The sequence below is a fragment of the Seriola aureovittata genome, chromosome 16 (assembly GCF_021018895.1).
Source record: "Seriola aureovittata isolate HTS-2021-v1 ecotype China chromosome 16, ASM2101889v1, whole genome shotgun sequence".
Classification (NCBI taxonomy): domain Eukaryota; kingdom Metazoa; phylum Chordata; class Actinopteri; order Carangiformes; family Carangidae; genus Seriola; species Seriola aureovittata.
In genome coordinates this window covers 21,333,157-21,353,377 of record NC_079379.1, presented here as the reverse complement: position 1 = coordinate 21,353,377, position 20,221 = coordinate 21,333,157, and the positions used below count along the sequence as shown (strand labels likewise).

At 40.1% G+C, this 20,221-nt stretch overlaps 2 protein-coding genes across 4 annotated transcripts in view; one reads left to right on the top strand and one right to left on the bottom strand.

The window, feature by feature from the left end:
• Positions 1-16: 16 nt before the first annotated feature.
• On the top strand, positions 17-11,322 carry cfap90 (cilia and flagella associated protein 90). Of its 3 annotated transcripts, none has more exons than XM_056400163.1 (4): positions 17-157; positions 3,187-3,254; positions 7,063-7,179; positions 9,538-11,322. In XM_056400163.1, the coding sequence occupies exons 2-4, from the start codon at positions 3,195-3,197 to the stop codon at positions 9,715-9,717; spliced, it is 357 nt and encodes a 118-aa protein (XP_056256138.1). In that variant the 5' UTR covers positions 17-157; positions 3,187-3,194; the 3' UTR covers positions 9,718-11,322. The 3 variants fall into 3 exon arrangements, with proteins under 3 accessions (XP_056256138.1, XP_056256139.1, XP_056256137.1); XM_056400164.1 differs by having other exon boundaries at positions 53-181; XM_056400162.1 differs by lacking the exons at positions 17-157; positions 3,187-3,254 and adding an exon at positions 5,552-6,437.
• Positions 11,323-11,462: 140 nt separating this feature from the next.
• Positions 11,463-20,221, bottom strand: part of adcy2b (adenylate cyclase 2b (brain)) — a 52,208-nt gene continuing 43,449 nt past the window's right edge. Inside the window, exons 20-26 of the mRNA XM_056400137.1 lie at positions 17,663-17,747; positions 15,407-15,565; positions 14,582-14,728; positions 14,263-14,370; positions 12,750-12,864; positions 12,505-12,629; positions 11,463-12,428 (exon numbers count right to left, since the gene is read on the bottom strand). Coding sequence (XP_056256112.1) covers positions 12,276-12,428; positions 12,505-12,629; positions 12,750-12,864; positions 14,263-14,370; positions 14,582-14,728; positions 15,407-15,565; positions 17,663-17,747 — 892 coding nt within the window. The 3' untranslated portion in view covers positions 11,463-12,275. The remainder of the gene's footprint in view (positions 12,429-12,504; positions 12,630-12,749; positions 12,865-14,262; positions 14,371-14,581; positions 14,729-15,406; positions 15,566-17,662; positions 17,748-20,221) is intronic.

Genomic DNA, 20,221 nt, shown 5'->3' with positions numbered 1-20,221 from the left:
TCTTGGGGTAACGTAATTGGAAACGATCTGCCGGGGGCACCGGGTTCCTCCTCGGAGTGGAGCCGAGGGGAGAGTCGCTGTAGCGCGGAGGAGGGGGACGGGAGGGGCCGGGTCGCTGCTCGGTGAATCTCCGTAAGCTTTCGGAAATGAGCAGACGGTGGGTCATCAAGGAACGACGGCGGTCAGTGTGTGTGTGTGTGTGTTTGTGTGTGTGTTTGTGTGTGTTTGTGTGTGTGTGTGTGTGTGTGTGTGTGTGACCAACTTACAGTGAAACGTTGGACACTTGAAACCAATGACTCATGTATCAAAAAAACACAGATGATAACAAGGGATATAAATGCTGTCAGTTGTGATAAATAAGTGGTTGACAAGCTTATAGACTATGTGTAACTTGAGCTGTCTATAGTCCACTTATGCGACACCAGCTGTTGGGAGTAGACCAAGTTTTGGGGGATTTGACAGACTATGATTCATCTATTGTTAATTGTTTCTGTTGTGTTTCCATAAAAAGTAGGTGGATGTGAATTACTCATCCTTAAAAGGTGGAGTAGTGAAAGTGGTACAGTCTCCCGGACACAATCCAAACAGAAACGTTTAGCAGTCCTCCCTCCCTCTGCCAGTGATCTGAGCTGTATTACTAACACCATCTGCTGGTTTAGGCTGGAACTGATGCTTCTCCTCCCAGTGAGAACATTAAAAAAAAAAAAATGAAATTAGTGTTGATCATATTAATGCTTTTTTTCTGCATAATTTCACCACAGCTCATAATCTCATCATCGGTTGGCCACCACCTTCTACATAAACCATCCTACACACTCCATTAGAAACTATCCAGCCTTCAGAAGAATCAATCATGCAGATTCATTCCCCATGGAAACTCAACGTCTTCAGTATTAAATAAATAAATAAATAAATAAATAAGACTATGAAACCATGAAATAAATACTCTAATCAGAACACGCCGACATGATGTGTAATATAAAACTAAAACTTAATTTAATCCATTGCATTTTTAAAACTCAGCTCAAATATTATTAAATGGTGCTTCTTTTCAAAATAAAGCCATAAAAGGACAATCTAATGTCATCTGATAAATCGCTCTACTATTTGCTGCTAAATTTGTGTATCCAATTTATATCAATCAGTGTAGATATACCTTTCAGTATAACACAAATTAATTCAACCAAAACAGATATAAAATTTAATCAACACCTCTCTAAAAGAGCTTGAAATAACTTTCATAAAGGTTACAGGGCTGTTGTATTAATCTCAATTAATATAAACTATACTGTATCTTATAAATTAGCAACTGTAACAATTCTTTAAAAAATAAAAGTCAATAAAAACAGATAAAAAAGTATTTTTGAAGTAAAAGCAATTATGAATAGAGGATGGATGAAATATAATTTTATAATATTGACCTTAGTAAAAATGTTTTGGATTATTTCACAATTTCATGACTGTATTACATATTTTGTAGCCATATATAGCCACACATAACATCCATTCTTTCCAACATTGAACTCTATGGGCCTCCATTAATCCCTACAACCAAAACAAGAATGCACCATTTGTGTGTGTGTGTGTGTGTGTGTGTGTGTGTGTGTGTGTGTGTGTGTGTGTGTGTGTGTGAGAGAGGGTTTGTGGGGTCAATCAGTTCCACACTGATTGAAGCCTTGAGTCAAAGCAGGGTTTACACTGTCGTCTTTCTTGCTGCAAACAGCATTCAGAACTATCAGGATAATGCTGCTGCTGCTGCTTGTTTGAGGATTACTCACTGATAATCCCCAATTTGCAGGTTGTATGTTCCTTAGTGACCTCCAGTGCTTCCTAAATTAATGCCAAGTTAATATATTTCTGGAACAGTAGGTCCTTCTAGTAATGAGAGCACCACAACACAGTTGCATGATCAAAGTGCTTTGACAAGTAACACACACACACACACACACACACACACACACACACACACACACACACAGACTGCTCAAATGTTCCAAATGATTTCCAGTCAGTGAAAATGTTGATATTGATTAACTGCTGGGGAAATGTAGCCACAGATAGTAGGGGGATTTACCGATGCAATGACATTATACTGTCATTTTATGACTTGAACTCAACATGGAAAATGACCTTTAGCTGTGTTCATTACAGTCAGCAGAGGAGTGCAGATCAGCTCTATTTCTGCTAACTATGCAGCTGTTCAGCTGAACTGGTTCAGCACAGATATCAGCCCACTGGTGATATGTGAATGCAGCTCTACAGTCAATACACAATAGTCATTATTATTATCATTTCACCACTTATTTCACCTATTTTCACCATAATAACACTAATACTCACAGTTTATTACATTTATACAGTAGTTGAAGCACAATGGCAGGACATTTGGATAACAGATTTTTATCTGTATATACTGTATGGACCTATTATCAAAACAATATCAGACATTTCAAAAGATTAGAATTAGGTGTCAATGAGGGAATTACGCAGCAATAGAGGATAATACTCAACAGAAATCAGAGACAATAGAATTAAACATTAAACTGATTTGTGAGTCTAAGTGTGGTTCAAGTAACAATGCTTATTTGAAAGTTGATAGATTTTTGTTAGTTTATACTATGTTGATCACCTAAAGAGTGTCACACACCACTACAGTTAAACAGTAGCACAACTACAGAAGAGTCATTAAATTAGCAGACTCATTCTAATGTCAGTTACACAGTAATATCTCTCTAAATTTCAGTAACAGTAACTAACATTAGCCACTATAATCTACTGGTGATACCAGGCCAAGTGAGGCCGTAGCAGCAAAAAACCTTTAGTGTTTTAAATTGTGCAAGGATGCCTTTTAATTTCAAAAAGGAAGAATGTGTTATTTTTTAATTAAGAAAATTACATACAAATAACATCTCTCCTTAAAGCATCTATATAGAGTCAGTAGGCTGATCTGCTATAATGAAAATTCGTATCTTATTATTCCCAGTCAGTTGAGGCTTGGAGAAGGAAACAATGCAAACTGTGCTCATTGTTGACATACCCAAAAAGTCGATTGTCTTTCCTTGTGCCACTGCTGTTATGTGTGAGCTCTCCTAGTCAAAGAGGGTTTCTATGTTTTTATGGTTTGTGTTCAGCAGTGTACCAACATTGACCTTTTCATTGCCATCATTGCTTTCCACGACTTCTCAGATTCCCTGATGTACAGCTGCGACTGTTTCAGCTCCATCTTCATGGAACCACCTCCTCTTCGGTATCAGGTAGGCACTGGGCAGGTAATTTGTTTGCTCTGCTTCCGATGTTTTGTTTGGCAAATTAAGTTCATCATCTACTTTACATTTAAATCTGTCTTATGTACATGCTGATGTATTACTTGTCATATCCAGCAGGGGGGAGGCTGATACTAGTGATCAACTGGCTTTCCACAGGGGTGTATCATCGCTGGGCAGTGGAAGAATGAGAAGAAACTCTCCTCTCCTCTCCCCCTGCATATATCAGAGCACTGTCCCAACTAGAATTACCTGTGGCAGTTGTTTGCCTCCACCAACCAGTCAAGTTACAGTTTGTATCCATGTCTGTCCAGACTCATATAGTATATGTAGGAAAGACTTTGAAAGAATTTAATAAAAGGTATTTCATCATATGAATTTTTGACTTATGGCCAAAAATTGTCACAGTGACTTTGACCTTTGACCTTTTACTACAAAAATCAGGTTCATCAGATTTAATTGACAAGTGGTGGCAACGCAATACATGACACATACACGACATCTTCACTTTTTCTAACTGAGCCCTGATCAGTTCAAGTCAGTGTGTGAAGAAAGCCCAAAAATACAAATACAGAAATCTCAGGTGTAAAAAAAAAAACAAAACTGCTTCAACTTTTGCAGAAAGGCCTCCCTCCGCGTTGGACCTCTCGCTGCTCACAGTAGGAAGCTGGTTGAGAAAATGGGTCATGGTGCCTTTAAAAGCATTGATAAGGTTCCTGGGTCAAATGTGTTGCTTCATTATGAGCTGAAGCTGTGTGCCTGGCTTCAAATTGTCTGAGCTGCTTTTAATGACATAAAACAAAGTGCAAAGAAGAAAACATAACATTTAATTCCATATTATAACATAATGTAAAGCAGTGTAAAATATATATATATATATATATATAGATGAGAACAAAGCTCAGTAACACTGGTAGCTCCCTTTAATAACTCAGGTGCATTGAATGCCTGACCCCTGCCTTCAGGTGACTTCATTCCCACAGTGACTCCTGCCAAATAGCAATATATCCCTCTGAAATGTCAGCTGTAATTACTCCTGTGCACTGAGACAACCTCTAAAATGAAAGAAAGCAGCTGGTGATCATGCTCCGGCTCCTCTCTCTCCTGCCTCTCTCTTTGTCCACATATCCCCATCGCTGATTTGTTGGCAGTCACATCAAAATCTGTGCTCCCCTGATCTCAATGAGGTTCAGAGTTTCTATTGTGGTTCTATGTGTGTGTGTGTGTGTGTGAGTGTGTGAGTGTTGTGGTCTGGGCCAGCTCACAGCGCAGTGAGTGGTGTCCTCTTATTGGCCACCCCCTGCTGCTGGTCTGTCATAATTACGTGGAGGGAGAGAAAAATAACAGCAGGTGGGACTGACACACACACACACACACACACACACTCACACGGAAAAATAAGGTGTGTCACTATGTCACCGCTGAAGTCTCCTAAATGAAAAGGCTTGAAGGTTAACTGGACTAACTGGACCAGTATGTGGACAATGTAAGTTTTCTTTCAGGCAACTACCACTGTGCAAGACACACACACTTAGTCATACTCAGCCTCTAAAAGGCCCTTTGTAGGCTACCTATTTTGTGTGCCACAAAATAATATTGCAATACATCTATTTGCATTTTTATTTGTTGTTCAAAAATACATACAATTCTATTCTGTTTTTAAAAAATTAAAGATTTGAGCTATTCATATTTGGTGTACAGACGTGTGGTATCATCTCATCTAAATCTTGGCAAAATAAGGGAATAAGCCATAAATGTCAAAATGTTGTAGCAGCTTTGCCTGTTTCCCCATTGGATTCAGTTTGCTAACAGTAACTGGATGTGCACCATCTGTATCTCTACATACTGCTGAGGGGATAGGAGATTATTTATACTTTATTTGAAGCCTCAGCAATTGGACTTTCTTGTCACCCATAACTGAACGACGTATTCTGCACAGTGCTTGAGGCATAGTCTGTCCATTGTTATAAATTGATTCTGCTGCCAGAGTTACACCAGCAGATGAAGTGAGAGACCTTCAAAGGGGCTTGAAGGGATAAGTGTTATTAACATAGAGGGAGACACTGGTTGCTACTATGCAGGGATGTACTATCACTTTATTTTGATAGTTGATTCTCAACTATCACATTGCAGTACTTCAACTGTGTACAGTATCAGCTGACAGACCATTTGATGGGTATTTTTCTTCGAATATCAGCATGCCTTTAATCAGCTATAGAATTTAGGTAAATGGTTCTACATGTAAATTCACCTGCTGGTGTCAGGCAGGCTGTAACTTTAGTTAAAGATATTAGGCACACAAAGAACTCGGTATATGGATATGTATGAATTTATGGGGGTTATGGTGCAGTAAGCCAACTCCACTTTCATGTACAATTTGGAATGTAGGAATCATTTTCTTCTCCCCAAAGGTTCCAAGAGTTAAAGAATGAAAGCTTTATCAATAATTGATGGTAAAAGTGAAGCAAATTGCAACAAATAACTTAATAATTTCCTCTGAGGCTTTCCTCCTTATTTTCCTGCAGCAGAAATAGCTCTGTGCCTCCATAAAAAAGGTGCATTAGTAACAATGCCCCTCCAGGTCATATAGTAAAATGTGGCTTTCATTTAAACCAGTTGAAATTTGATTATTTTTTAATTACATAAAAGAGCAGCAGAAAAGGAATCCACAAAAATATTCATGGGCAAAAGGCAGCAAGGGGAAATATTCCCGTTTAGCTGAAAATTTGGAAACAACATACATCTGAATGTGTCATGAGCTGCACCAGTCACGATAAAAACATACACATTAACTTTGTTTTCAGGTGATGTACAATAAATTATTTGTCCCTGTGGAAACACATTTCGGTCAGGTGGCATGTAGCTCTTTAAAACGCCACATTTAGCAATCAGAAGCTCAGAAGTACAGGCAAAGAGAAAGCAAGTGAAGGCAGCATGAACTCCTGTGCAGTGGTCGGTTACCTAGCAACCACAGACGCCAGCGCTTCGCTTCCCCTAGCTGGGGATTCACTTTTCTGAGGTTTTATGACCTTTACTGGGTCATTTGTAGCCGGGAAGATGGACGTATCAGTCCAGGCACAAACCAAACCACTTTCTACCTTGTCTGCCTTCAGTTACATCCCACCACGACGAAAGGAACCAAAAGAAATGTCCTACTTTAACAAAGACTCAAAGGTAAGGCGTTGGAACAGAAACTACGAGAAGCTAATGTGATTAACTCGCTAGCTAAATATTTAAATTTATCACGATACCGTGACAATATCACAACAGAAAATATGTTCATATAGGATTCCCACCAGTCACATTCTCGACATAGCTAATAATATATGAAGACGTGTGTTACAGGAAGTCAGGGAAATTAGTTAACTTAATGCTAACGCTAACTGCCTAATTTGTGAAAGGAATATTCACAGATAGCCAAGAAATGTGTCTCCACAATATACAGTATACTAGAAGATATTGTAATTCAGTAACAACTTTTTTCACTAGCATCAGGGTTAAGAAAAATAAAAGGGAATAACGTGTAATTCATAAAATTACTTACAAAAAGACATGGAAATATTATAAAACCACAAAATTAACCTTTGCCCAACAAGTATACTACACTAATACCATGCTTTTAAATGATTCATCAAAATAGCATAGCATTAGCATTCATTAAAACAGCTTTGATGTAACTTAAACCACTCTTGAGAAGAGATTTCTACCTTTGGTTCTACCTCTACCCCCTACAGCTTGTCCAAAGTGTGTGAGGACAGGCTTTGAGTGCTAAACATTTGTTCTGTCTCCCCATTGGTAGGTCCCAGAGGTCTCCATGTATGACCATGTGTACCACCAGGCTGAGGGTTATGATATGAAACTGCACCGGGATGACAGACAACATCATAAAGGAAGAGGTCTAAACATAAACGAAGAGGTAGTGAATGCACTTTAGTGACTATTTTGCTTCTCAAGAATCTCAGTTGAACTGCTTTGGCTTGCTGATGATGATGACCTTATGTTTATTTAATTTTGACTCAGCAAGCCCTTATACCTGTCCCAGACACTGGAGTGACAAAACATACTGGCCACATTTTGCGTTTCAGCTTGAAAAATAACTGAAATGATTATTTGATAATGAGCTTATGAAAAAAGTTGTTGATTTTGTCAATTTTCTGTCAAACGACCAATCATTGCAGCTCTGTTGTTGGCCATGAATTGTCCCCACGATGATATGGAAACACACGCACACACAGTGCACACCACTCAGTGCTACAGACATACAGTGGCAAGAAAAACCTTTCTGCATTAATTGGTAAAAAGAAATTGATCTGATCTCCATATAACAAGTATAGAGAAATACAATGTGCGCACAAACTCACCACAAAAGATGTGTAAAAGATTTTTAAATCACCTGTAATTATTGTTGTTGTGTTTTTATTAATCATTGTTGATATCATCGAATTTCATGGCCACAGACATGAAACATATACTACTACACATACTTCTGATTAAAATCACTCCTTACTTTTGAGTTGACCCACCAGTGAATTGGTTGTACTATGCTATCAGGGATTTCTTTCAAGAAGATGAATCTTATTTGCCAAGTATGTTTTTACACACAGGAATTTGATCTCTGCATTTAACCCATTTAACCCAGGAGGCAGCCACAGCTGCAGTGCCCGGGGAGCAGTTGATGGTTAGGTGCCCTTCAGCCACAGATATTGAGGGAGGGGAAAAGCGCGATTCATTCTGTCCCTTCCCACATTTTCTCCTGCTCATCCAGTTAATCAAACTGGCAACCTTTCAGTCACCAGCCCTGTCTCTAACCTCTAGTTCACAGCTCCCTTTCAAATTGTGTTTCCTTGTACGGGTAATATGTTGAAAACTACTGCATTATTTTTATGACTTTGTATAGTGCACATGAGCAGGGGCACAAACAAACCTTGTGCAGTTGTTTTACAGGAAGACGCAAAGCAAAACTAATGAAATGAGTAGTTAAACTAATACATCACAGTTCCTTTCTTCTTTTCCAGTCATGATTTCAGTGGATGCTTCCTTAGAGCACTGACCTCCTGCACACTTGGCACACAGACCACAGACCAGTACGTTCATTACCACCCTACTTAGCTGATAATTCACCATCATCACTGTTTCCTGAACCTCAGCAGAAGGTGCTGCTTATTCCTGCAAACACGGAACTTTCCAAGCTTTAGATACTGACAATAACGCTTTTGGAGTGTTTATAGATTGAAACATCAGTATATTATGCAAATGAATTCTAAAATTGCATACATTTAAAATTGTTCCATATTTATAAGTCTGTTAACATTTTTTTTTACCATATGGCAGCTGACATATATCTTTAAGTTTTATGGCATTTTTTTAATCACTCATTTTGAAGCTATTTGATCTCCATAGAGTAATTATTCATGTCAAGAAACCTAGCTCACAGTGAGTTTCTGGGTCACTGAAAGCAGAGCGGATGGTGCACAAAGCAGCCACACACACACTGCTGAGTTTGTAATTACAGTGAGTTGAGTGGTTGGCTGTCAGCTCCTGCTGAATGAGGATGTTTCTGTTCCAGTATTCACATTTGAATATGAATTAAAAATATGTGTTGCATAAACTGTTCATAGGATAATGGCAGTCTGTTACTTTTTTGTTCCTGTTTCTGCTTAAGTTCATGAACATATAAAACCACTGCAGCCAGGAGCAGGTACTGTCTGTTCTGAAGTCAGAGGCTCTCACTCTTCAAAAATCTGTGTAAAAAAAACTCAGACTCACTGCTTGCTCTGGGTAATATTTAGCAGTACATGTACTTCAGTTTTTCCCAATATAACATTAACAATGCATTGGAAGAGTCTCCTGGAAGAACCTGAAACTGCTCACCACCTGTCACTCTCTGTGCCAAAACGCTATCTATCTATCTATCTATCTATCTATCTATCTATCTATCTATCTATCTATCTATCTATCTATCTATCTATCTTTTTTAGCAGGTGGAACTGATACTGTTAATAATGGCTCTGCTTGATTAGGACATGCACAATACCTGGAACTGACACACTGGATGCATTCAACACTGTTATTAGTAAATCCTGTGCTTTTCCTGTGATGCCCTGTGAAAATGTTAGATGATAACGATCTTTATTTATTGTTTATACCTGACTCCTTAATTTGTGGAAATAGGTTATATTAGTAGACTTATGTGGAACCTAAAAATCACAACTAGCACAGCTTTAATATTTGCTCCATATCTCGCTGCCTTGTTGTCCCGCCCACTCTCTCCCAGGAGAAGTCCCGAGCCGTGCCGGTGCTCTCCTCTTCAGAATACGGCAGTCGTCCAGTTCCTGTGCTCTATGAAACCGGCCGGCACTTCGCACGTGTGGCTTGCATAAAAGCTGAATTTTTCATGAAAAATGGGATCATCTGGAATGTGGCAGAAGGATACGGATCAGTGGCCCCCCTTTGAAATCCTGAAGTATCTCAGCATGAAATCAGAGTGATCTCACTGTGAAAGCACTGAATAAAAAACAACTGTTGTAGTGTGTAGATTTCACTTTACTTGATGGTCTATATAAAAAAGAAATCAAACCAATTAAACCATAATTTAATCAGCTGGCATTTAATTATGATAATCTGTATTATTAACTGGTAAATAGCAAGAAACACAGAGTCTGTCGAAAGACCGTAAATGAGAAAAATATGGAGACTGACATTTTCCAGGAAGCTCAGGCTACATTTCCTAGTTTGAGGCTGAAATCACTCCATCAAAAGGACCATCATGTAAAGGTTCAGGTGGTACAGACTCAATAAATCAAATAGTCTTCTAGTTACTGCAGCTCAACATTGCAAATGATATCAAAGATCAGAGACTTGGTGTTAACATTCCCGCCTATAATGGTTGTATGAACTTGAATGACAGGAATAATGTGAATTTTTAAACCGACTACCACTTACTATAAAGTATATGATTGAAGCGCAGAAAGTTGATAATGAAATCGCTGTCCAAGCCAATCTAAGGTACTTTGGTCAACATATGAACCACCTTCTCCTTTGAAACCTACTTCTTAGCTGCTTTTTAGCTTTAGACTTTTGCCACTGTACGTTCCTTATATTTAATCTCTCCTCTGCCTCGTGTACAGTTCTTTTTGTGTATCCCTGACCTCTCTGATTTGCAAGCTCCTGGATTCTTTTTGTGTTTAAATTCTGAACCCACACAACTGAGACCAACCTATTACATAAAGTGATTTTTTTGAGCACAGACATCTCTCATTTGCCTTTATACTCAGACATTTTTTTCTTATAAGGGGTACAGTATTTCAGTCTGTTTGGTGTTACAACGGCAGTGTTTATTTGATAGGAGCTAATGTTGTCATGCAAGGTAGTATTTGGTCATAAAAGAATAGTTTCACACCTCAAACACCTCATCATCAGAGATTTCTGTTCAGTCCTAAAGTGCTCTATGTATTTACCACACAAATGATTTCTGTTCATGTTGTTTATTTTACAAGAAGAATTATACACGTTCTGTGCATATTTACTCTGTCTGTTTAAGTTCTGAAGTACTCACGTAAGTATTACGTACTAACATTGACAGTTTGTATTTGTAAGGCATTGTTTTATCTTTAATGAAACAGCCTAAAGACTGATGACACTCTCATATCTGTCAGTTAAATATGAAGCTACAGCCAGCAGCTGATTAGCTTAGCACAAAGACTGGAGACAGCTAACCTCCAACCAGCACCTCTAAATGTCACTAATGAACACCTTGTGTGCTGTTTGTTTAATCTGCACTGTGCTGTTTACCTCTGTTTCCAGTCCTTGCGCTAAGCTAACTGGCTGCAGGCTCATGTTTATCAGACAAATATGACAATGGTATCAATCTTCTCATCTAACACTCCACGAGAACGTGAACGAATGAAGAATGTGATTGAATGAAGTGTATTTCCCAAAATGTTGAACTACTGATTAAAAGAAAATTGGTAATAGAGCCCCTGTAAAAGCAGAGATGGGTATTACTAACACATTCTGGCCTGTTTGATGGCTACAATAAATAACAATTACCAAAACCAAATCTGTTTTTCTCTATTCATTCAAACTAATGATCTTACTCTATTGTAAGAACATCCTGTGAATGTTTATACACAGTAAAATTCTGCCACGGTGAACTTGTGTTTAAAGCACTAAAGCAAAGACACAAAGACAGAAAACGTTGTTGTTTATATACAAATGTTTAATGAATAACAAAAGGATGGCAGTGAACATTTACACACATTGCTGTTGGTTTGGTTCCAGATGGATTATAAAAAAAGAAACTTCTACTTTCCTCTTGAATCCTGTGCTTGAGTCCACCTACTCTTCAGTGGGACACAAACGCAGCTCTAAAGCTTTAAATACAATTCACAGGTTTTGGCAAACTACTCATCACGCTGGCAATTTGTTGGCGTCGACTGCTCTATATGACAATAAACTATTGTAACATCCATTTGAAATAAAATGGAACAAAACTGGCTCACGGTGCCAACCAGGCAGATATAATAATAATAATAATAAAAAAAAAAAAAAAAACACAGCTCGGCAGGCAGCTCAGTTTGCTCAAGTATAAGGCTCTGAAGCACTGCAACACTGGCAATTGGGTAATTAGCTCCACACCACTACTACTGTACAGACGGGTGACTGTGGTCCTTGAGAGCTGCGCTAATTTAGCAAACCCCTCTTTAGTCAGGCACTCCTTTAGACAGTGAAGAGACTCCTCAGAGCAAAGTCCTTGTTACACTCGAGACGTGAAAACCATCCGAGCTGCAGCGTTGAAGGACCGTGGTGGCGCACCTCGGCCCCGCTCTCCCTCCTGGTGCTAAGGACAAAAAGTTCTCGACAATTGTCTATCCGTTGCACTGCTGGCTGCTGGTAATGGGTTTTAGTTACGGAGCATGACGATTCACTTCTACGGCCACTTTGCGTGTGTGTGTGTGTGTGTGTGTGTGTGATTGTGTTCTCAAGTCTGTTTGTTTGGTTAGTGTGGCACGCTCAAGGCATCACAGTCCCTTGTGACAGAGATCGGGTCATCTCCGTGTGAACAAAGTAGGTCTTCAGCTCTCCTTTGCCCTTCACGTTAATGATGCCACGACATGAACACACGTACCCTAATGTTGACAAGATACGACTCGTTTCCTCCGTTACCTGTACGGATAGAAAGATGCGATTAGTTTACTAACACACTGTAAAACACACACCTGTATTTTGTAAGACATCTCACCTGTATTTTTCCCAGTACCCCAGTGGTCTCCATCCTACTGGCCACATTTACACTATTTCCCCAGATGTCATATTGAGGTTTCTGGGCCCCGATAACTCCTGCAATCACCGGGCCGTGGTTTATCCCTGGCAAAAAAAAACACCAAATTTAAATAAACACTAACTTTAAGTTTTAATATTCGTGTAAGGAAAATAATCAACTTTGTGCACAATTTACAATTTTATGCAGTGAAAAACTATCCTCACCGATTCTGAGTCTGAAGTCGTTGAAGGAGTGTTTGTTGATGACGTCTAGCTTCCCAACAAGAGCGAAAGCAAACTCCACCATCGTGCCTATGTGCATGTACTGTCTGTCATGTTCCTGGAGGGAAATGCAGAGGGGAGTAAAAGAGAGGTTGAACCATGTGTCACTGTAAAATTAACAATGATAACCTGGGATGACTGTAATCACCGTGATTGGCAATCTCAGTCTCGTGTGGTGAAATCATTATTTTTGCTTGTCTATACTTCTGGGCTGATATTTGTAGCTTTGAATGGACTCAAAGGAGCATTTGTTTCTTTCCGTCTTGTTCTGTTAATCAATATATTTTTTCTCTGTAAAGCAACTGACTGCTGCTAAACCCCTTCCTCGAACAGTGATTGTCCAACTGTCGCTTGGTAACAGGCACAGCAGGTCTGGATTTGTCAGATGTCAAAGCAATTCTCTTTTTTTCCAAGGAACGGATCAAATACTGTGATTATTGTAAGCTGTACGGCAAGCATCAAACGTTAGCATCTCCACCTAACTAGCTCATGCATTACCTACAATCGTGGCCAAATGTTGCCTCCAAGACTGAGGAATATTTCATCAGCTATGGAAACTACAACTTGTAGTGTTATATGTTCTGTTACTAAAAAGTAAAAGCTAGAAAAAGCTGCTGATGTAGGATATAGGATGCAGTAAAGATAGCGGCACTGTCCTTTGCTTTATTGTATTTTGGCATGTTTACAGAGAGAGAGAGAGTGTGCTGCGTTTTCCAAACTCATTAAAACCTTTCCTCTTTGAAAAGTGAAACATATTGTTTCAAAATATGATGAATAAAGCAAAAAAAAAAAAAGTATATCAATCTAACCCTCATGTTGCTCTTCCATTTATTTATTTATTTATTTTTTTACTTAAATTAGCATTATTTGTTAGCTAGCTACAGCTAATAAATCAGCCAGTTGCAGTCGGCATTTCAGCGAAGAAAATGCACGGTAGGATGAGAAGCCTTAGTGAGCGGTCAATTAAGCAGATTTCCTACCAATCAAGCAGATTTGTTTTTACAACACAATGTGCTGCCACATTTCTGACTGATGATCTCATTTGCTTCCAGTGATTACGCTCATGCATTCAAATGAGTTTAGTAATGAATCACTGATCACTGCCTGCATGCTATGTGCGGCACATTTTAAGGAGCAACCCACACAAAGCTTCCAAATGTATTTGGACAGCAACAAATACTTCATCCCGTTTTGTAACCATAAATGAAAAATGACAAGTTTACTGAAAATGAGCTCAGCCTGCCAAAACTCTTCTGACACTCTGAAATGAGATGATCATGTTCAAAACAGCTCTTTGTTTTTGCCTCGTCTTCTGCTATTAAAGTAAAGCTGACTGCAGGAGCTTTGACCTCAAGACTTTAAACTCCAAGTGGCTGTCCACTCACTGTGTAACACGATGAGGCCATATCTGTGTGTGCACGTGTGTGAAATGAAGTGCATGTGTGTGATAGCGTGCCTGTGCGCACTCTGGGCCTGGTGTCACATTGAGTCCTGTTGCAGCCATATAGGTGCTGCCGATGGTCTTTATCTTCTCCACTCCGCTGAACTTTGGCTTGGACAGCAGCTGAGGACACATGAGGAATAAAGTGAAGATAAGAAGAAGAGGGGCAGGAAATAACAGCAGCTCTCAGCCAAATTCTGGCACAGTTTGCTGCATCTCCTACTACACTGGAGAATAACAACCAAGTGTGACTGCCTCTCAAAAAAGCAGTAGGAAATGTATTTTTTTTTCTTGTTGACAGACAGCCAGGATTATCAATAGGAGAGGGGTTTACCTCATCAAAGTCTGCTATGATCTCGTTGAGAAGACGGAGGCACTCAAGTCCTTCCTTATTCACATCAGACTCTGTATAAAACTCTTTGAAGTCTGGGATGGAGGCGAACATCACACACACCGACTCGTATGACTGGTGATAAAGGTCCTGATAACAAGCAAGAAGAAAATAACAGTTGGATGTGCTGTATTGATCAGGCAGCGGCGAAGGAAAGCTAAAGACGAACGGTCCGCGGTTTCAATGAGTCTTCACCACGGAAAGAAAATCTATGTGCTGAATATGGCCACACTGAACAGTCTTTAAATAAATAAGACGAAACTTTGATTATCTCTGTGGGGGCACCAGGTCACCGCAGCAGAGAAATAGTAACAGCATTCATCACAGGAAACGTAGAACAAATGAGGGAACCCAGTTTACAGCACTGGGCCGAATTAAGGAGAAATATATGGATGGAAAGTATGTTAGGCAAATAGGCTACATCAATAACAGCATACATGAAGGGACAACACACAACAGCAGCAGAGCATGAAACAAAAAGCTTATGCGCCTATTAGTTTATAGTGGAAAATAAAAGGATGCATGCAATGTCCAACAGTTGAGGACAGCTGGATTAAACAAACGAGATATAGCGAGTTAATTAGTGAGTGTTAGAGGTGGCAGACAGATGGACAGAGATGGGCTCCAGTTACACATTTACCATACGAATCTTCAAGAGAGCGATTAAGTGTATTTCACAAAATGTCGTATAGATGCTCATAATACATGAAAGATAATTACAACTACTCGTAAATGTAATAAAACTGTCATCTTTTCTCAGAAATTCACCTCATTTTTCCAGTTGCGTCCCAGGAAGTGTTCAGCGACGTGAGCAGGTAAGACGTTCTCCAGCAGAACCCTGTTGAGGTTCTCCATGGTTTCGATCTCCTCGCACTCCCTCTTGAACTTGTCCCTCCACAGGAAGTCCAACCTACAGTAATATTCATTCTGTTACAGGAGGACACAGAGTAAAGAGACACCTGTGTCATTCACACCGAGCACTCTGCTCCAAAGCTTCAGGCCACAGAAGAAACCGCCACCAAAGTCAAGAAGAGAAACTGAAATGTTGCCATTTTTCGACTGACATTTTGATTTGGACTGGAGGTTGATCGGACAAACCACAAATGCATCTGCATCCGCCCCCGCGTAGTCCTCCAGCTACAGAAATTTGTCCAAGATACGAGAGCGTTTCCTAGAAAAAGGCTGCCTGTGCTCTCCTCTAATCATTACCACCAAATGGAATCTTTATTGGATTTCTAGGAAAACCTAACCAACGGAAACTAGAAAGCACGCTTGGTATTCATAGAAAATTAATGTCCCAATAAGAGGACACAGAAACAATGCGAGAAGCTCCATTGTCATTGCTCAAGGAAATAGTTTGCAGACGGGACTGTTTTGCATAAAAGATAGCCACCGCTTCTTTTTTATGCTTTGGTTATTCATGCTTGAGGGAGTTTTGAACACATCAAAATATGTCAGCAAGACTCATCTATCGGGGTCAAAACACCCCAAGAGTGTGTGGTTTTGTATCAGGCATCAGTGTCACCCTGAACACTGCATCATTATGTTCATATATTTCTGAGAGCTCGGGGGAACTTGTGGGCTGGCCCATGCAGTGTGTGTGTGTGTGTGGATGTGTGGGAGCATTTTCAGTCTCCTGTGACATATATTTCATGTGTGTGGGTAGCAGTCTGGATGATGTATATATTCACTGAATATTTCTTCCCTTGGGATTGAGGTATGGTGCCAATTTAGAAGACTCCAACAGCAAAGGCCTCTACCACACTGCTGAGATCTTGTGCTGCAGAGTCAGTAGCCTGAGGCCGACGTAGAAATATAGACTATATCCCAGCGTTAGAGACGGATCGTAGTCTGAACCATTTGTGTCTGTATACATCTGGACTTTGAGCACTTGCTCCACTTGTGAGGAGAGGAACTCCTGCACCTCCAGGAGTCTAGAAACTAGGCCAGAGGAAACTGAGCTAATTCCAGATGCCGTTTAGAAACCAGCTAACAAGCTTGTAAATGAGCTTTGCTCCATCGTGCATCTCTTCTTGAGGGATGAATTATAGATGCCTTCATTCTCGTAACCTGCTTTTTCCTCCCTCTGACTAAATGGCTGAGAATGGGCTCATTAGGGCTGACGATGAAAATTTTGCAAGGCAAATTTGTTAACAGCAGGCTAAAAGCATGTAAAAGCGGACGCCTATAGCCCATGCCCCCCGTCAGATACAGCACCAGTTTCTGCACTTCTGTGTTAAGAGCTTTGGGTGACGTCACTCTGAACACCTTTTGACCTGTTTCCTGAATCATTTTGATGATAACAAATGAATCATTTTACTGTGTTAATTTATGCCCAAACAACATCCGGAAGGACGAACCCAATTACCCCCGAACAACCTTGATACACGCACATCCTGGACAACAATATGACAGTAACAAAAGAGTTTTGTGCAGCAAAGTTGTGTTTCCAAAACAAACGCTCCCCTCCCTTCTGGTGACAGTGACCCAGAATGAGAACAACAAATGAAGCTGATTGGACCAATGTGGCTCTCAGGGGAGCCCCGGTTTTGGCTACAGAGACTCTGGGGGGGGGGGGTCTTTCTGTCCTGAACATCTGTTTTGGGGTCAGAGATGATGGATGGTGCCCCCCCAAAAAAGATAAAACACCAAATCTGTGTCAGCTGAGTTCGCTCTCACATTAAGTGAGGATGGTGGACACAGAGGAGATGGAGGCAGTGGGCCACGCGAACAACTATTTTGATCCTCCAGCATATTGTGCCAAATCCTTGAAGACAGGTTCAATAGCTTCCAAGTTTTGGAAGCTAGGGGGTTTTAAAAAAAAAAATCCTTCATCCTCAGGCAGAGGATTTCTGTAAAACAAGGTTTTGCTATGGTGCTGAACGGCCAAATAAGATGGAGCAACTGTAGTGAATGACCCAGATAAACCTATAGGCTATATAAGCCACAACATGTAGGCTGTAACTACAGTATGTGTGAAGTGTAGTTGTGTCACTGTGGTGACCAGTTAAGAGGATTACTGACCTGTCTGGCCAACACCAGCAAGGTGACAAAGAAGATGAAAAGAGACACAGAGCCCATTGTCTTTAGATCCTTCAGGACTCCTGGTCTGTAGAGAGAGAGAGATAAAGAGAGAGAGAGAGAGAGAGAGAGAGAGAGAGAGAGAGAGAGAGAGAGAGAGAGAGAGAGAGAGAGAGAGAGAGAGAGAGAGAGAAAGAAAATACAATGTTGATATTGCTTAATCAACAAATCCCATGGAAAAACAACAACAACAATAATAAATTGATCCTATTAGTACAGTATTCCATGTGTATCCAAATTCTGATCCATCTTATTCCACTGTGCCCCATTGTTTTTCCAGAAACTATTAAATACACTTTTGCACACGTCAGCATGAACGGTATTTTGAGCCGGTCTGACATTAACCATCTTGGTGCCATAAATGCTCACTAGAGCCGAACAGCCCCCGACTAATACACCGTTTCCTCCTGTGCCCAGATGTTGTTCTGGAATTACTTGGTTTTCTTAAGAAAAACAATGCAACCATATTCAGTATAGTTGTGCCTCTGGAGTGTCACGGACAGGACAGGGAAGAGACTGACTGACACATGGTTTGATCTTCGAGTGAACATCTTAACCAGTTACTGTATTTGTGTGGTCGTGTGTGTTGAAGTGCAGACCGATTTTAAAGGTCGAGTGCCATTACCCCGTAAACAGATATGTAAATTTGACAATATTAAAGCAGACACAATGTTCATTAGGATATACTGCCAAACTCTGAAACCCTGTTCTGTATTTAGAGCGGCAATCTGTAAGCTTTCTCTGCCGCTGAGCGTGGTCTTTTGCCAGGAGCGAGTGGTGATTGTCACTTGACAAGAGCTTTAGCCATCATTGCTTTAAAAGGTTATTATACGCCTTCTGAGCAGCGCCACATCTTCAGGGAAGATTGGAGGCTACAGTGAGTCGCTATTGGAAAATGACAGGCTAGCTGGTTAGTGTGATAACTTCAGCAGAAGAAAAGAATTAACATTGCTTTCCACCACTGGAGACAGCTGTTGGCGAGTAAAGGAATGAAGTTTGTTGCTGAACTTGCAACGTTTCTCCTAGACTGGTAATTAAACAACTGTTAGTGCTAACACTGGCTATGTAGCAATAGCAAAACTTACAAATAGCTCCTTTAAATGAAGTGAATGAACTGAATTCTTGAGTTCAAGAAAAACTCAAAATGTATAAAAACATAAAATCACTGGTCTGGTCATTTGGTCATCTTTTTGGTCATCTTTTTTATAGTTATCTGTGTCTGTTTGTTGATGTAGATGTATAGAAAACCGATCATTAAAGTTACAAGAAATGTTAGAAATTCTCCTTGAAGGTCTGTAAGATCATTTGTTTTCTAAATCATGTGATGGGCACGTACCAAATGTTTTTTACTGGTTCACACTGCAGAGTGAAGCCACTTAATGAAGTCAAGGAAAAAAGTTGTCTGGAAACAAAGTTGATTTAATAGGCAGTCCTTGTCTATTTCCTTTTTATTTAGCCCTACATAACTATTCTATTCTCAGTGCTTTGCCAATAGAGATATACTCTTCGTGCTCATGAAGCCAAGGTGAGAATAAGAAACAAAGAGAGAAATATTAGAGTGAGAGAAAAGTATTTTCACCAGTCTCTCGAGGTGCTGTGAAAACTTTTGGCATAATGGGATTTTTCAGCAGCGACACTCCAGCTGTCAATCAAATGTGAAAAATGAATTCAGCTCCATCAACACAAACGGCTGTATCTCATTCTGCCACTCATCATCCTCTCCTCCACTCGATCGACAGTCTTATGGGATCTCGCCACATCAGCAAGAGTCTTTCCCTGAAAACTGGGCTCCAGTCTGCTCAATGGACACGAGCTGCAGGGTCAGAGGGCCTCAGACAGAGAGCACTGACCTGAAGTCAGCCTAATATCTGTCACTGTTATTTAGATTAGTAAGTAGAGATGGTGAATGAGATGTGTCTCTGTGTGTGCATGTACAGTTAGGCCCAGAAATATTTGGACAGTGACACAAGTTTTGTTGTTTTAGCTGTTTACGAAAACATATTCAGGATACAATTATATAATCAATATGGGCTTAAAGTGCAGACTCTCAGCTGTAATTTGAGAGTTTTCGCATCCAAATTGGAGCAAGGGTTTAGGAATTACAGCTCTTTAATACGTAGCCACCTCTTTTTCAAGGGACCAAAAGTAATTGGACAATTGACTCAGAAGGCTGCAAAAAAAAAAAACAAGGCTGCATGGGCTCTTCCCTCATTAACCTGTCATCAATTAAGCAGTTAAAAGGTCTGGAATTGATTCCAGGTGTGGCGTTTGCATTTGGAAGCTGTTGCTGTGAACAACACGCGGTCAAAGGACCTTTCAATGGAGGTGAAACAGACCATCCTGAGGCTGAAAAAAAAGAAGAAATCCATCAGAGAGATAGCAGAAATGTTAGGAGTGGCACAAGGTGTAAAACATTAATCAGCCTCGAAAATAGAAAGGCCAGAATTGACTTTGCCAAAAAACACCTGGAGAAGCCAGCCCAGTTCTGGAACTGCATTCTTT